Source organism: Borostomias antarcticus (genome assembly GCF_949987555.1).
Source record: "Borostomias antarcticus genome assembly, chromosome: 26".
In the NCBI taxonomy this organism is placed as follows: domain Eukaryota; kingdom Metazoa; phylum Chordata; class Actinopteri; order Stomiiformes; family Stomiidae; genus Borostomias; species Borostomias antarcticus.
In genome coordinates, this window is record NC_140259.1 from 9,100,218 (window position 1) to 9,115,217 (window position 15,000).

The 15,000-nt window shown below is 46.8% G+C and overlaps 2 protein-coding genes across 2 annotated transcripts in view; both read right to left on the reverse strand.

Annotated features, from left to right (window-relative positions):
• ttc39a (tetratricopeptide repeat domain 39A) overlaps window positions 1-2,163 on the reverse strand; it is a gene marked incomplete at both ends in the record, with an annotated part of 34,246 nt that extends 32,083 nt beyond the window's left edge. Inside the window, 3 exons of the mRNA XM_084459125.1 lie at window positions 117-167; window positions 336-389; window positions 2,111-2,163. Of these exons, the coding sequence (XP_084315251.1) occupies window positions 117-167; window positions 336-389; window positions 2,111-2,163 (158 nt within the window). The remainder of the gene's footprint in view (window positions 1-116; window positions 168-335; window positions 390-2,110) is intronic.
• A 2,015-nt stretch (window positions 2,164-4,178) lies between these two features.
• eps15 (epidermal growth factor receptor pathway substrate 15) overlaps window positions 4,179-15,000 on the reverse strand; it is a 28,914-nt gene continuing 18,092 nt past the window's right edge. Inside the window, exons 18-25 of the mRNA XM_084458967.1 lie at window positions 14,675-14,864; window positions 13,849-13,893; window positions 13,369-13,748; window positions 12,976-13,048; window positions 12,734-12,804; window positions 11,390-11,534; window positions 10,947-11,152; window positions 4,179-6,778 (exon numbers count right to left, since the gene is read on the reverse strand). Of these exons, the coding sequence (XP_084315093.1) occupies window positions 6,638-6,778; window positions 10,947-11,152; window positions 11,390-11,534; window positions 12,734-12,804; window positions 12,976-13,048; window positions 13,369-13,748; window positions 13,849-13,893; window positions 14,675-14,864 (1,251 nt within the window). The 3' untranslated portion in view covers window positions 4,179-6,637. The remainder of the gene's footprint in view (window positions 6,779-10,946; window positions 11,153-11,389; window positions 11,535-12,733; window positions 12,805-12,975; window positions 13,049-13,368; window positions 13,749-13,848; window positions 13,894-14,674; window positions 14,865-15,000) is intronic.

Consider the following 15,000-nt stretch of genomic DNA (forward strand, 5'->3'; position numbering starts at 1 on the left):
CACTGGAGAGATACAACCCAGACACACACTGGAGAGACACAACCCAGATACACACTGGAGAGATACAACCCAGATACACACTGGAGAGATACAACCCAGATACTCAAGGGCCTTACTGGAAATCCGTGAGGATGGGATCAAGCTCTGGACCATTTATGACCGACAACCTGAAAGGAAAACAATTCACTAATTTAGAGAAGATTACCTGCTTTGATCAGGCCTAGACCTTATACAAGTGTGTGTGTGTGTGTGTGTGTGTGTGTGTGTGTGTGTGTGTGTGTGTGTGTGTGTGTGTGTGTGTGTGTGTGTGTGTGTGTGTGTGTGTGTGTACCTACCGGTCTGGGGAGTTAGGGGGACTGACTGGGATTTCTTTAGACTCCACAGGATCACTGCAGGGATCAAAGGTCAACATAGAGCACCCATGAGAAAAGGGAGGTCAAGGGTCAAAATACAGTTGAGTACAGTAGGCTAGACAACACAGAGAGCCCAGGGGGGAATGTGAGGAGAAATTGGTGTATTCAGTTTTAGGGCTGGGTATCGATTCGAATTTCAAGAATCGATTCGATTCCGATTCACAAGGTTCAGAATCGATCTATCACGATTCGATTCGATTTGATTCAATATCGATTCGGTTAGTGTTACTAAAACCTGTTTTTTTTTAGCTGTAACCTTAATTACATGACTGCCAAGTTATGCAACACATCAATACTAGGGCTGGGTATCGATACTGATTTCCAAAAATGAATGAATGAATGAATCATTGAATGAATTAATGAACATTCATTAAATAAAAGATCGATTTTGGGATTCATGAATCGATTCAGAATCATTTGATTCAGAAACGATTCAGAATCGATTAATCGATTTTTTACACCCAGCCCTATTCAGTTTTAACACTAGACTGCACAGAGCCAATATCTATAGTGTCTAGTGTGACTCTTCATAGGAGAAAGGAAGCTATATTCTGCTAGAAGGTGTGTAGTGTACTGGTACTGTTGGTCATATGTGAGTCGTATAGTTCTTGTATTATGATGAGTCATTTATTTCTCAGTATTATTTGCATCTTGCTCAAATGAGCCCTGCATTATGATGCAAACACTGGGCAGCTTAATAAATATAAGATCACGAATATGTACAAATAAGAACAATGGATCCAAATGATTTTAACATAAAGAAAATAATACAGAATAAATAATACAATGCTATAAAATAGAAAAAGCTCCTGACTCTTCCAAGATGTTCCATCTGTCAGGACTTAAAGTGATCGCTGGAGACTGTTTGTTTAAACTTCAACATGTTGGGGAGTTGATTCCAAGTAGATGTACACAATACAATAACCTGAGCTAGCCTAAAGGTAAAGCGACCTTGCTTGTTATATATCGTCTCCGACTCAAAAGAGATGTAAGATGAACTGGGAGTTTTCACACAAACACACACGCACGCGCGCACACACACACACACACACACACGCACACACACACACACACACACACACACACACACACAATCGTTTTAATCTTTAGAGGCAGTACGTTTTGCTAGCCCTGTAGCTACACAAATAAGCTGCAAGTCTATGGATTGGTTAATGAGAACACAACTTCTTGTCAGGAAGTCACCTGAGAGGATAGGATTCCGGAAGCAAGACACATTTCCACTGGCTTTTTAGTGGAGTAATAACAATAATGTTATTAATACGCATCTGTAAGCTCCTGTAAAAATGTGACACGTGATTTCTCTTGTCATCATTCAGAAATTGAACAAGAGGAAGGGTTATAAGAGTCTAGTCGACTCCAAATGTGTTTGTTTATAAGGTAGGCTACTGGCCTACAGTGGGTTATGAGTGGGTGAGTATGAATGATCCATTCGTCCCATTCAATTTGATGTCTGATACGCGAATTAGTAGCCTACGTGTTGATATCTCGACAAGGGATCCTAATGTTAACCTACACAACAGCACCAGCTCCCTAAGAGTTTCGCTTTCCAAGCGGAGAAAGTGAACTGGACTGATCACTTGTCAACATATCGGTACATTATAATGGACATTGATGGAAAACATTCCGCATAAAACACCTATCTCGCTGCCTGTAATTTAGTCAATTTTGCAACTCACCTTTTGCTGTCATCTTTCTTCATGCTGCGTCTCCAACCAGTGATAAAACTCATTCCACCGCACTGACGCACTGCAATAGTGCGGATTATCCAGCAGAAATGTGGAGTTTCAGTTTGTAATGCTGATATGGACGGACATACGCCTAGGCTATACCTGTGAGCAGGTGTGTGTATAGTAGGGTATCTGGTGGAATATTAGTTTGACAGAGGTCTGTGGGTGTCTGGGTGCCTTCCTCCGCCTCCAGAGTTAAAGGGGTGGAACATGGCTCCATGGTGCGGAGGACCTCATTATCATCATCAATGATCTGTACAGATGCGGAGGAATGTGGCTCTGCTGGGTCCTAAAGCCCTCCTCGTTCAAGACTAGGCTCCTGGAACAGTGGCCAAGCTCGGTATTGCAAGTCACGTGACATGCAGTACCAAAAATAATGTGAAAAATCGTTACGTGGTGGATAAAAGCATCAAATTTGGTACAGATGTTCCTTGGGTGACCCTAAGACATCCTAGATGGGGTGCCCAAAAAAATCTTAAACAGGAAGTAAATTGACAAAATTAAAAATGGCCACCCAAACTGTTGACAGTTTACTCAAAAGACGCCTAAATAATCGCATATAAGTATAAAATTTGATACATATGTCCCTTGGCTACTGCATTATAGACAGACAGTCCTCATTACAATAGGAGTAGGACACTTCAAATCCTATAGTAATTCATTTTTGTATAGGATGTGATGCACCAGTCGCTCTACGCCTACATGTGGTTTATTTTCGGTGATTAGACTGACTGTTGACTGGCACAGCTTTAGGTGGTGATGGAGGAATGAGCTTAATGTATTGATGCTTTTTTGTGCGTGGCTGTAAGCCAGTGCTCCTAGTATAGCGTTCGTCCGGTTATCACTCCCTACCTCCCTCCCTCCCTCACTCCCTCCCTCCGTTACTGCGGACAGTGTTGGCCTGCATTTCTCTGTTGGCACCACAAGAGGCAGTAGTCCCAGCACACCATAGTGTGTTGTAGAGTAGTGGTGAGAGCATTGGACTCCTACCCTGGAGACTGGGGTTGAAGACCCGGTGGGGATGACTTTATGTTGTCATCAGTGTAACTGCTTTAGCCACTGACTGTTACCATTAATGTTATGGAAGCTGCTGCTAGTTGTTGTGAGCTCATGAGCTAACTGGCTATCCCGCTCTTATTGTGCTGGATTAGCATTGGAAGCATTGGAACTGATTTGTCCAGCCGACAAGACTTATCTTAATTTATCAGACATTATTTAATGTCATTTCAATTCACAGCTATTTCAGTGGCATCACTAGCTTCCGTCCTACCAGTCCTGAACAGAAACAAGCCAGCCACGCACATAAGCCAGGCTGGACCTGGCCTGGTTCTCTTTTGTCATGAAAGCCCTGCAGTTATACTTCTTCACCACTAGAGGGCAGCAACGACTACCTCTCTACATTGCACGCAATTGCATCCAAAATATAACTCCTCATCCTCGAATTTCTGTCCATGATAAGAATTACTTTTTCCAGGGGATATTTCATTTCAATATTTCATCGGTTGGTGTAGGGGTGCATTGTGTGTACAGTTGTTAGTTATAGTCGTTATATTTCGTAGGATAGATTAGATGGTTGTTGTTTAGGTAGTTGGATAGATTACAGTACACAAGTGATTGATTTCAGACAGAATTGTCAACTTGGTACACTCCATTGAGATCTTGAAGAATCAGTCAACTTGGTGACATGTGCAGATTCAGCGGTCTGGAGCCTGGCTGTTGGCTAATGTCACGGGCTAACGGCCACCAACGCTTTCCACACGCTTCTATTCCACTGAAGGAGCATTACAGGTGGGAACATGTCCACTGTGCTCTGATTGGTTGTTTGAATAAGAGGGTCAGGGGTCAGCAATTCTATCATCATATCACAACACAGTCAACCACAGTCAAAAGTATTATTTGAAATATTTGTATTCATTATTTTGCTTTCGATTAAATGCACAAAGCATACTCTGCACCACACCTCCCAATACTGACACACACGTTAAAAAATGGAAAATAAAATACAATTAGCCAGATGGTAAAAGCCTTTTAGTTTATAGGACACCTAGAAACACTAGTGGTTTTCTGATTTGAAAATAGATGAGTCTATACAAATGACATGATCAATAAGCCTTTAAATACAAGAGGAGGGAGTCGGACTGGAGTGGACCATGCCATTGTATTTACAAACAAGTTTTAAATGAATGGACAACAATACAAGAGGAAGAGCTAACTGACCGTAGTGCTACAGGTTTGACAGGATGTGTCAGGGCCAGCTCTAGGGGTCAGGGGTCACTCAAATGATTAGGTTGGACTATCTAAAATCGCAATCGCTTCAGAACAACCCAAAGAAATATCACCCTAGCAGAGCCAGCCCTGAACATGAATGTAGTGTGATGGACCCGACAACCTTGACGGACAAGCAGGCAGCAGAGACGCAGCGGTCGGTGAGCTGTGCCCGTCAGGAGACGGTCATCTGGCCGGCCCAGTGTCCCGGGCCACGCCTTCCCTTGTCCACCGTGTTCTTTCACAGTATAGCCCTCTTTTATTAGTAACTAAGGTCATTTACATTTCTCTCAGGAAAGAAACTCAAGCCAACATAAAAAGCATTGCTATTGTAGTAGAGTATGCCTGGAGATGCTCACATGCTTAAGAGTTGAACCCCTCCTCCTCTCTTTCAACCTCTCTACCCCCCCCCCTCTCTTTTCCATCCCAACAGGGTTTTGAAAGTTGATTCCTCAGAGGCCGGGGGTGGCAGACATACAAGAAAACAGGCCTTTGTACAACAAGGCTGAGAACATTATAAACTTTCCTCCGTCAGTTAAGACTTTGAAATGCATTCGGTCACTGGTGGAAATCACCTCAGTGAAACACAAAAACATTCAGAAAAACGATGCTTTAGCTTTACGACGACAGCAGCGACCAAGACAGCCTTCATGCTTCCCTACGGACCCCCCTACTGACTGCTGGGTTTACTGAAGCTTGGGGTGTGTTGGAAAAGCAGGGAGATAACTGGTTATTTACATTGTACAGTCTGCCGTAAGACAACACATGTGCAGCGCTCAGAGAAGACCACGCCCCCAGATACGCCTCATTAAGGATACCACTGAATAATGACGTCATCTGCATGATGTCATCTGCATGAATCATACACTGTATCGCCATGAGAATGTCTCCAAGGACAAAATCTGAAGGAACAAAGCTATACACCATTTACTGTACACATATTAGCGGTCATCACATTCAGCTTCAATCCAGTTCTGGTTCAAAAAATCCTGTCTTTTCTGTATTTCTTACACATTTCTTAACTTTTTATCCCTCTGTACATGACATTCCAAACAAACATGGTTCACTGTACTTTCCAAAAACCCATCTCACAAACCAAAACCTTTGTTCATTAACATATCGGTCCATCAACCCTTCTGACCTAAGTGTTTAAGTGTGTACTTAACAGGGTATTGTAGTGTTCTCGGATACTTATTGCACTAATTCAAGGTATCTAGTTGTATTTGAATCAATATCGTCTGAAGACCGACGGTCTGTATGGAGTGTAGTAGTTAAAACATAAGGAGACGTGAGGACATTTGGAGAGGTGTATTCTCTCTGCCTATTCCATCCTCTGTATCTGTCGTTGATTATGTGCTGTTGATACCGGCAGATTAACCTCACAGTTGATATAATACAACCTGATTAGAAGGGCATCTGTTATTCAACCTCACACACTGGTAAACATCAACCTTCTCCACAGGGTCGAGAGGTGGGATATGTTACTCTCCCTTAGTATCTAGTTAGGGTTAAACACAACCAAACTATTAATGCTTTCAAACATAGACAAACTATTAATGCGTTCAACCCAGGAGAGTGTAGGAATACTGGATAGCTGGTGGGCGGGGCCAGAGAGTGTCACACACGTGAGCTTTAGGGGAGCAGGACACGAAACAGTCTCCCACCCCTGTTACTGTCCGCCTTGCTGCATACCAGGAGGGCTGGTGGAGCAGGTCAGTCGTCAACGGGCTCCACACCCGCTCTCTCAACCTGAACCTAACCTAACCTGAACCTAACCTAACCCTTACCTACACCTGGGGACCGAGATACTAGTTTAATGCCAATGAGGAAAGAAAGGGAGAGAGAAAAGGAGAGAAATGGAGAGAGAGAGAGAGAGAGAGGAGGGGTAGGTGGAGGACTATGGTGGGTACAGTTGAATGTTGGGAGTCTGTTCATAAGTAGGGTCTGTTCAGTACCCGGCCCCCGTTACAATCCTCTTAAAAACACCTCCTCCCTCGCTCCCCTACCTGAGGTAACATCTGACCTAACATGACTGGACAGGTGAAATGAGGCGCTTTCCCACACAGCTGTGACCAGTCCAGTCAGTGTCAGATCAGGGATTTCCTCAGAGGGAAGGGAGGGTTGTGTTTTGAGAGGACGCAGACAGACAGGGCCCCGCTGTCTTTGGTGCTGTGCTGTGCAGGTGCGCTCCAGGCCAGCGGGGGGAGCCCCTCAGGAGAGCTGGGACTTGCTGAGGGCGATGGCCAGCTCCAGGTCCTCCTGCTCCTGCTGACTCAGCCTCGCCAGACGCTCCTTCTCCTCACGCTCACTCTCCCGCTTCGCCCACTCTATCATGTCCTCCTCTGTTGGGTACTGATACACACACACGCACACGCTCGCACACACACACACACACACACACACACACACACACACACACACACACACACACACACATATAGCCACGCACATCAGAAATACAGACACAGAGTGCAGCTCTGTCAGAAAGGAAGCCTGGACCAGCGCTTTCAAACCAGTTTATCCCCCACATAACCTCCTAACATAGGCTGTGTGAACTCTGAACTCTCCTAGCCTGGCCTAGCCCTGGCTCACACTGTGTGAACTTTGAACTCTCCTAGCCTGGCCTAGCCCAGGCTCACACTGTGTCAACTCTGAACTCTCCTAGCCTGGCCTAGCCCAGGCTCACAGTGTCAACTCTGAACTCTCCTAGCCTGGCCTAGCCCAGGCTCACACTGTGTGACCTCTGAACTCTCCTAGCCTGGCCTAGCCCTGGCTCACACTGTGTGAACTCTGAACTCTCCTAGCCTGGCCTAGCCCTGGCTCACACTGTGTGAACTCTGAACTCTCCTAGCCTGGCCTAGCCCTGGCTCACACTGTGTCAACTCTGAACTCTCCTAGCCTGGCCTAGCCCTGGCTCACACTGTGTGAACTCTGAACTCTCCTAGCCTGGCCTAGCCCTGGCTCACACTGTGTGAACTCTGAACTCTCCTAGCCTGGCCTAGCCCTGGCTCACACTGTGTGAACTCTGAACTCTCCTAGCCTGGCCTAGTCCAGGTTAACACGTGTCGTCTCCGCCAACCTGACGCTTAGCTAGTGTGTGTGTGTGTGTGTGTGTGTGTGTGTTTGTGTCAGATATCAGGCCAGCTGTGACGCCTAACTGATCCTGAAGACATGACGATCACCATGGCGATTGTTACCATGATGCGAGTGTGCAGCATTCAGATCAACCAGAGACATGACCAAGCACGAGCACATCACCATGGAGACGGACGGATCATGCACAGAGCAGAGCAGGGAGGTGTTGGGGTTCTAGAGGGGTGGAACCAGGTGTTGGGGTTCTAGAGGTGTGGAACCAGGTTTGTATCTGACGTAGGTCCACTCATGCAAGTGAATACAGCGTGTAATATAACTCCCAGTTATATGACCCCAGATAGCAAGCGGATCTGGGCCATATATGGGCCGGAACTAAGCCACAAGTGCCAGATCTGGCCTGGATATGGCCCTGATCCGCTTGCTGTCTGGGACAGATCATTTACTTGGCACTACAGCTTCTATGACAGGCTGGTGTGATTGGTCAGTAGCGAGGCTGTCCACTAGTCAGGCTGCAGACTAACACCACAGCTGGGCGGAGCCTGATCCCAAACGTTCCCCTTAGCCCCGCCCCCAACCTTGTTGTGGAGATCCGAGTTGATTGGCCAGAATCAAAAGGTAAATGGTAAATGGACTGCACTTATATAGCGCTTTTCCACCTTAGCGGCAGTCAAAGCACTTTACAATGGCCTCTCATTCACCCATTCACACACACACTCACACACCAATGGCGGTAGCTGCCATGCAAGGTGCTAACCTGCTCATTGGGAGCAATTTGGGGTCAGGTGTCTTGCTCAAGGACACTTCGACATGTGGACAGTCGGAGCTGGGATTCGAACCACTGACCCTTCGATCATTGAACCACCCACTCTACCAACTGAGCTACAGCCGCCCCAGGTGCACAGGGGGTGTGGCTGAGGGGTGACTGGCTGACCTGGTGGTGGCGGCTAGCGGACGTGCTCAGACACGTCTGGACATTCAGATCTTTCCAGTTTAATGATGCGTTCGATTTGCATCGGAAATGTCGGGATTTCTGGGTTCGAGGTCAATCTCGTCATCAAATACTGTACATAACTTGAACTCAAGATTTCCGCCATTTTACTTTGGATAAAACATCTACTGCTGCTGACGTCAATCAAGATGGCTACTCTGCACATCAACAATAAGTGAAAGCTGTAATAAGACTTTTTATTAGCGCTTGTGTATTATTTGGTCTCATTAAATCCATCATACACACAATATTGTCCAATATCTATCAGGGTGTTGCTATGAAGTCCGTATGCGCAGATTAGCATAGTTCATTGTTATCAACTGGTATTGCTAACAATGGCTAACGGGGCGAAAGTGGGGTTTTCACATTCAACTGGGATGTGACGTTTGTCCCGGGCGGGAATCCCAACGTTTCCGATACAAATGGAACAGAGCATAAAGACCCAATAATCAACATGTTCCAGTTTAAAGACCCAATAATCAACATGTTCCAGTTTAAAGACCCATTAATCAACAATGGATGTGGAATATGGATACAGACAGGCCAGAGAGGGTGAAACAGCCTTGATTTAACTCTTTATTGAGCTCGGGTGGTGGAAGAGGAGAGAAGTGGGGAGGAGGTGAGGAAGGGAGAAGGAAAGAGGAGGTGAGGAGAAGAGAGGAGATGGAGAGAGAAGTCAGCTGTTCCTCCCCATTGCGGCGCTGATGACGGGGTGAGAGCTGAGAGATGGATGGAGAGATGGATGAACGGATGAACAAACTAACAGATGAATGGATGGTGGGATGCAGGAGGAGGAGCAGTGATTCCAGAGGGAGAAGGTGATTGGACGTGGTGGTGGGGGGGGGGACTAGGAGCCAGCCAATAAGACACGTTAGTGCGTGCAGGGGTCAGGGGTCAGTCAGGAGGTCATGCAGGATGCAGTCACTGTGAGGGGGGAGGGGCCTAGTAAAGCCTCTGTCCTGTGTTCCTGCCTCGTGTAATGGTGTCATCCCAACCCCAGATCCAACACCCCACACCGTATGCACCTGAGGATGGTGTACGCAACAGGATAGGTGGATTTCTTTTACCATATTTCTTACACCTGTCCAACTGTCCCACCTCTCGTCCAGGGACAGGGTGACGTGTGAGAGGAGCCACAGACACCAAGCACCTCCTGACTCTACATCCACAGCCAGGCTGGACGGTACAGGACGCTGCAGGGTCTGAGGTCTAGTTATGGTGACTCGTTAAAGGTATAGTTTGGAATTTTGGACATGGAGCCTCATCTACGACTTAATCGTTAATGTTGTTGATTGATGGAGAAGATTTTCAGCTGATTCCATGCCGTCTCTCATTTGAGTGTCATCGGCATGCTAATGCTAGCGCAATTGAACCGAATAGGCTAGCATTCAAAGAAAACTCAGTTATAAACATTCCAAAGAAATAAGAGTCGGCAGATAAACTAAACTCCTCATCAAAGTCAGACATAACCCATTCAAACATGGCCATTGCAACTTGTTTTTGTGTCGATAGAGAATAGTCCACTCTTCTGTTCGTTGTTACTGTGAAGACGATAGTGCCGGCTAGTTATGCATCACTCCGCCTCCCTATTTACAGAAAGAGCCATATAGGTCCGAACAAACGGGTTCAACAATAGTTGGACTTCAAAAATGATGGTATAAAAACTCAAATGAGCCCCGGACACTGTCCTCATATTAGATTTGGGTGCACTGTGGAGTGTTTAAGTGAGTTTTCTTTGAATGCTAGCTAATTCAGTTCGATTATGCTACCATTAGCATGCCGTGAACGGCAGAACAAGAGACAGTATAGAACCAGCTGAAAATGTTCTCCATCAATCAACAACAGTAAGTTATAAATGAGGCTCCATGTCCCAAAATTCCGAGTCATCACTTTAACAATATCCTGTTCCTTCATTTACATAAAGCTCTAAAACTGAAGAACACTAGGATGAAGAACACTAGGATGAAGAACACTAGGATAAAGAGAGCAAGTGCATCTTCAAGCCAAACTAGGATATGAACAGAAACTTGAAGTACAGATATAAATAAACTTTACATAAAGAAATATAACATCGATGATACTGTTCTACCATATAAACAATAAAATAAGCAAAACATACAAACACAAATTATAGAGAGCTGCTCTTTCAACAAAAAAGGAATCAATTTAAGTCACCAAATATGTAAAATGTAATTATCTAATAAATATCTAATAATCTTCAGAGCACAGGTAAGATCTGCTCAGCACAGGAAGTAGCTTATAAAAAAACAGGAAGTACTTCCGTTCAGCTTGGCTGTGGATGTTGGCGTGACTGAGGGTGTTGGATTGGTGGGTGTGGCTTACTAAGCTGGGATTGGCTTGTGAGCAAGGGAACCAGGAAGAGGGCGGGGTCTAGTCGGAGTCTGAGGAGGTGGGGGACGGCGTGGGGGAGGTGCTCACTTTGTCAAAGCTGGCAAATCGGTCGGGGTGGGTCCGAACATTGTGGCGGGGGGAGGACGGGGCGAAGGGGTCGGCGGCGCCGTCCTTGGCGGGCTGGGAGGAAGAGGAGGAGGAAGACGAGAGGTCTCCGGACCCCGAGGGGACGAACGGCCCCCGTCTGTGGAAGGAGTCCGACGACTCGGATCTGTTGATGCTGGACCTCTTACCTGCAAAACACAGGGACAGACACACACACGCACACGCACACGCGCACACACACACACACACACACACACACACACACACACACACACACACACACACGCGCACACACACATCACACACACATGCACATTGAAGGGATAGACAACAGACAATACAGACATAGACAAACACACAAAACAAGTTGAAAAGTTGAGTGAGAATTTAGAGGCCAACGGAGGCCTGGTGTAAGTTTCCCTGACCTGGGGGCGGGGGGGGCGGTCTGGTGGGCGTGCCCGTCTTGGGGGGCAGGGCAGGGGGCACGTCGGAGCCCGGCGACTGGCTCTCCTCCTGGAACAGGTTCTTGTTGTGGGGGCTGGACGAGCTGAATGGGTCAGAACCGTTCGACTGGAAAATCAACCAGGGGTCACAAAAACAAAACAAATCAGCTCCTGAACGCTCACGGCAAAACATGAATAAAACATGATATCACATCTAACATAACATGATATCACATTAACACATGAACATAACATGATATCACATCTACCATAACATGATATCACATCTACCATAACATGATATCACATCTACCATAACATGATATCACATCTACCATAACATATCAACACATGAACAAAACATGATATCACATCTACCATAACATGATATCACATTAACACATGAACATAACATGATATCACATCTACCATAACATGATATCACATCTACCATAACATGATATCACATTAACACATGAACATAACATGATATCACATCTACCATAACATGATATCACATCTACCATAACATGATATCACATTAACACATAAACAAAACATGATATCACATCTACCATAACATGATATCACATCTACCATAACATATCACATCTACCATAACATGATATCACATCTACCATAACATGATATCACATCTACCATAACATGATATCACGTCTACCATAACATGATATCACATCTACCATAACATGATATCACATCTACCATAACATGATATCACATCTACCATAACATGATATCAACACATGAACAAAACATGATATCACATCTACCATAACATGATATCACATCTACCATAACATGATATCACATCTACCATAACATGATATCACATCTACCATAACATGATATCACATCTACCATAACATGATATCACATCTACCATAACATGATATCACATTAACACATGAACAAAACATATCATATTTCACATCATCAACTTCTACGGGAACCAATCAGGGGCTGCGTTCCACTGGTGGGGACAGAACAGCAGAACAGTCCCCGATTGGCCCGGTTACATTGTGAATTTCTAGAAATCGATGTGGAAACGATGAAGCCCAGTCTGGATCGGAAAAGTAGATTTATTATTTTTGAGAGAAAGACTCTTCCAGGCTGGGTACTGTAGGTAGTGACCTCATGCAATTCAATTCACAACAATTCCACTTTGTCTCTTCCATGGTTCTACATTATTCACAGCTGGAAGACCAGAGGAGACCAGAGCAGACCAGAGCAGACCAGAGGAGACCAGAGGAGACCAGAACAGATCATGTTTCACACTCAGGAACATGGCGGACAGGACGCTACCTTGGCCAGGGCGCTGAAGTCTGCAAACCCTCCTCCGAAAGACTCGTTACCAAACACTGCAGCGAATGGATCTGGATGAGACACACACACACACACACACACACACACACACATACACACACAAACACACACGCACAGGTAGATTATAACTTCAACACACAGTACGACTCTTGTGCACCTAATGAGTGGATGGGCTGTAGTCCCTCCTCCGCCCACAGGGAGGCGCCACCAATCAGTCTCACCGGGGTCAGAGTCGGTGTTCACGATGGTCCCTCCCGGAGCGAACGGGTCGTTGGCTGCTGCCGGCAGGTCCTTCTGAAAGAGGGATGGACGGAGGGAGAGACGGAGAGATGACAAAGACAGACAACCACATGAGTCAATGCGATAAGAAAAAAGTTTTATGTGACAAGTTTTCTGGCCCCTGGGTGATATTGTTTTTTTTGCTTCCCTCTGGAATATGTAGAGTGGGTCGTATGCCCACCTCCCTTGTTCTCTGTAAAGCGCATTGTGTTGCCTCTGTGTATGAAATGCGCCATACAAATAAAGCTTTGATTGATTGATTAATTGAAGTTAACTCAACAGACAGGAAATTGAGACGGCCAGGAAGGCAGAGCTACTGAAGCGCTGCTGCTCACCGAGAGTAGCTCAGACCCTGCTGGAGAACTGAAGGGATCCGACCCCATGTCGCCCTGGGAACCAAACGGGTCACCCTTCGCCAGGGTGTCCATCTGCGCACAAAACGGGTCTGCGTCGGCCATGTTGGATCCCTGGGTACCGAAGGGGTCCTGAGCCGGTGGCGCCACGGTTGCGGGGGGTTTGGACATGAACAAGCCGGGATCCGACGCTGCTGGCGCCGTGTTGTTCAGCTGGGCCGCAAACGGGCCGGGTTCTGTCAGGCCGGTACCGGAGCTGAAGGGGTCTTCCGCTGAGAAGGGCGCTCTGGATGTCTGTTTGAAGAAGGAGTCGGCAGCGAACGGGTCCGAGCCCTTGAACGGGTCGCTGCCGAACGGGTCCGCTGGGGACGACAGGGGTGTTTAGAGAGGAGGTGGCGGTTTGGTGGCGTGATCAGTTTCCTAACTCGAGACTAACTGGAAGAGAGTCGGAGCTTCACTCACCTGATACATCGGGCTTTCCAAACGGATCATCTTTGAATGGATCATCTGCACAGACAGAACGGAACCAGTCGGAATTCATCTACATCAAACATCAGCTCTGTGATTGGTCCAAGGCACTGTCCAGAAACTCCTCTAGACACTAAGGCCTGGATTCCACTAACGCGTATTTGCACGGCTACGTATTCGAACCATGAACACGATCCGCAGCTCAGGGCGCATTTCCAAGGCCTCCCGAGTTCAAGGGTCATTTTCACCGGGGTAGTGTAATTGCTAGGAGATGGGATTAGTGTAATCCAGGCCTAGACAGTTACCAATCCCATCAGGCCAATCAGGGGGCAGGATTGAGCTACTGCCATCTTGGTTAAACCTATCCGATGTTTTGTATTTGTATTTAGGAAAAGTTAAAGGAATTGTTGTAATAATAACTAGAAGAAACACTAACTATCCAATTCCCTTAGGTCTACATCACGTGTCCAACATACAAGGGTTCTCTGTTATGGTGAATGGTAAATGGACTGCACCTTTATAGCGCTTTTCCACCTTAGCGGCACTCAAAGCGCTTTACAATGGCCTCTCATTCACCCATTCACACACACATTCACACACCAATGGCGGTAGCTGCCATGCAAGGTGCTAACCTGCTCATTGGGAGCAATTTGGGGTTAGGTGTCTTGCTCAAGGACACTTCGACATGTGGACAGTCGGAGCTGGGATTCGAACCGCTGACCCTTCGATCATTGAACGACCCGCTCTACCAACTGAGCTATAGCCGCCCCACTGTTGCCCCACTCAGGAGGGCTTCTAACAGAGGGCAGCAGGAACTCACGATCAGTGAAGGGGTCCCCATGGAAGAAGTCCAGTTCAGGAAGGGTAGGAGGTGTGGTCTGGGGGGGCAGGCTGGGGGCGGTGATCTGGGGGGGCAGGGTGGGGGGGCTGGTCCGGGGGGGTGGGGGGGAGTCTGGAGGCTGGGGGGTCTCCTCGTCCTCTGCTCTCCTCTCCAGCTCTGGGGACGCCACCTGGGGGAGGAAAGGGGGGGGGCAGGGTGAGGTTCGGTCGCAGAAAACATTTAGGAAGAATAGAATTGAAGGTGTAATGTGCAGCTGTCTAGGGCCTAGCCCTGGTGTAGGTCTATCTGGGGGCTAGCCCTAGCCC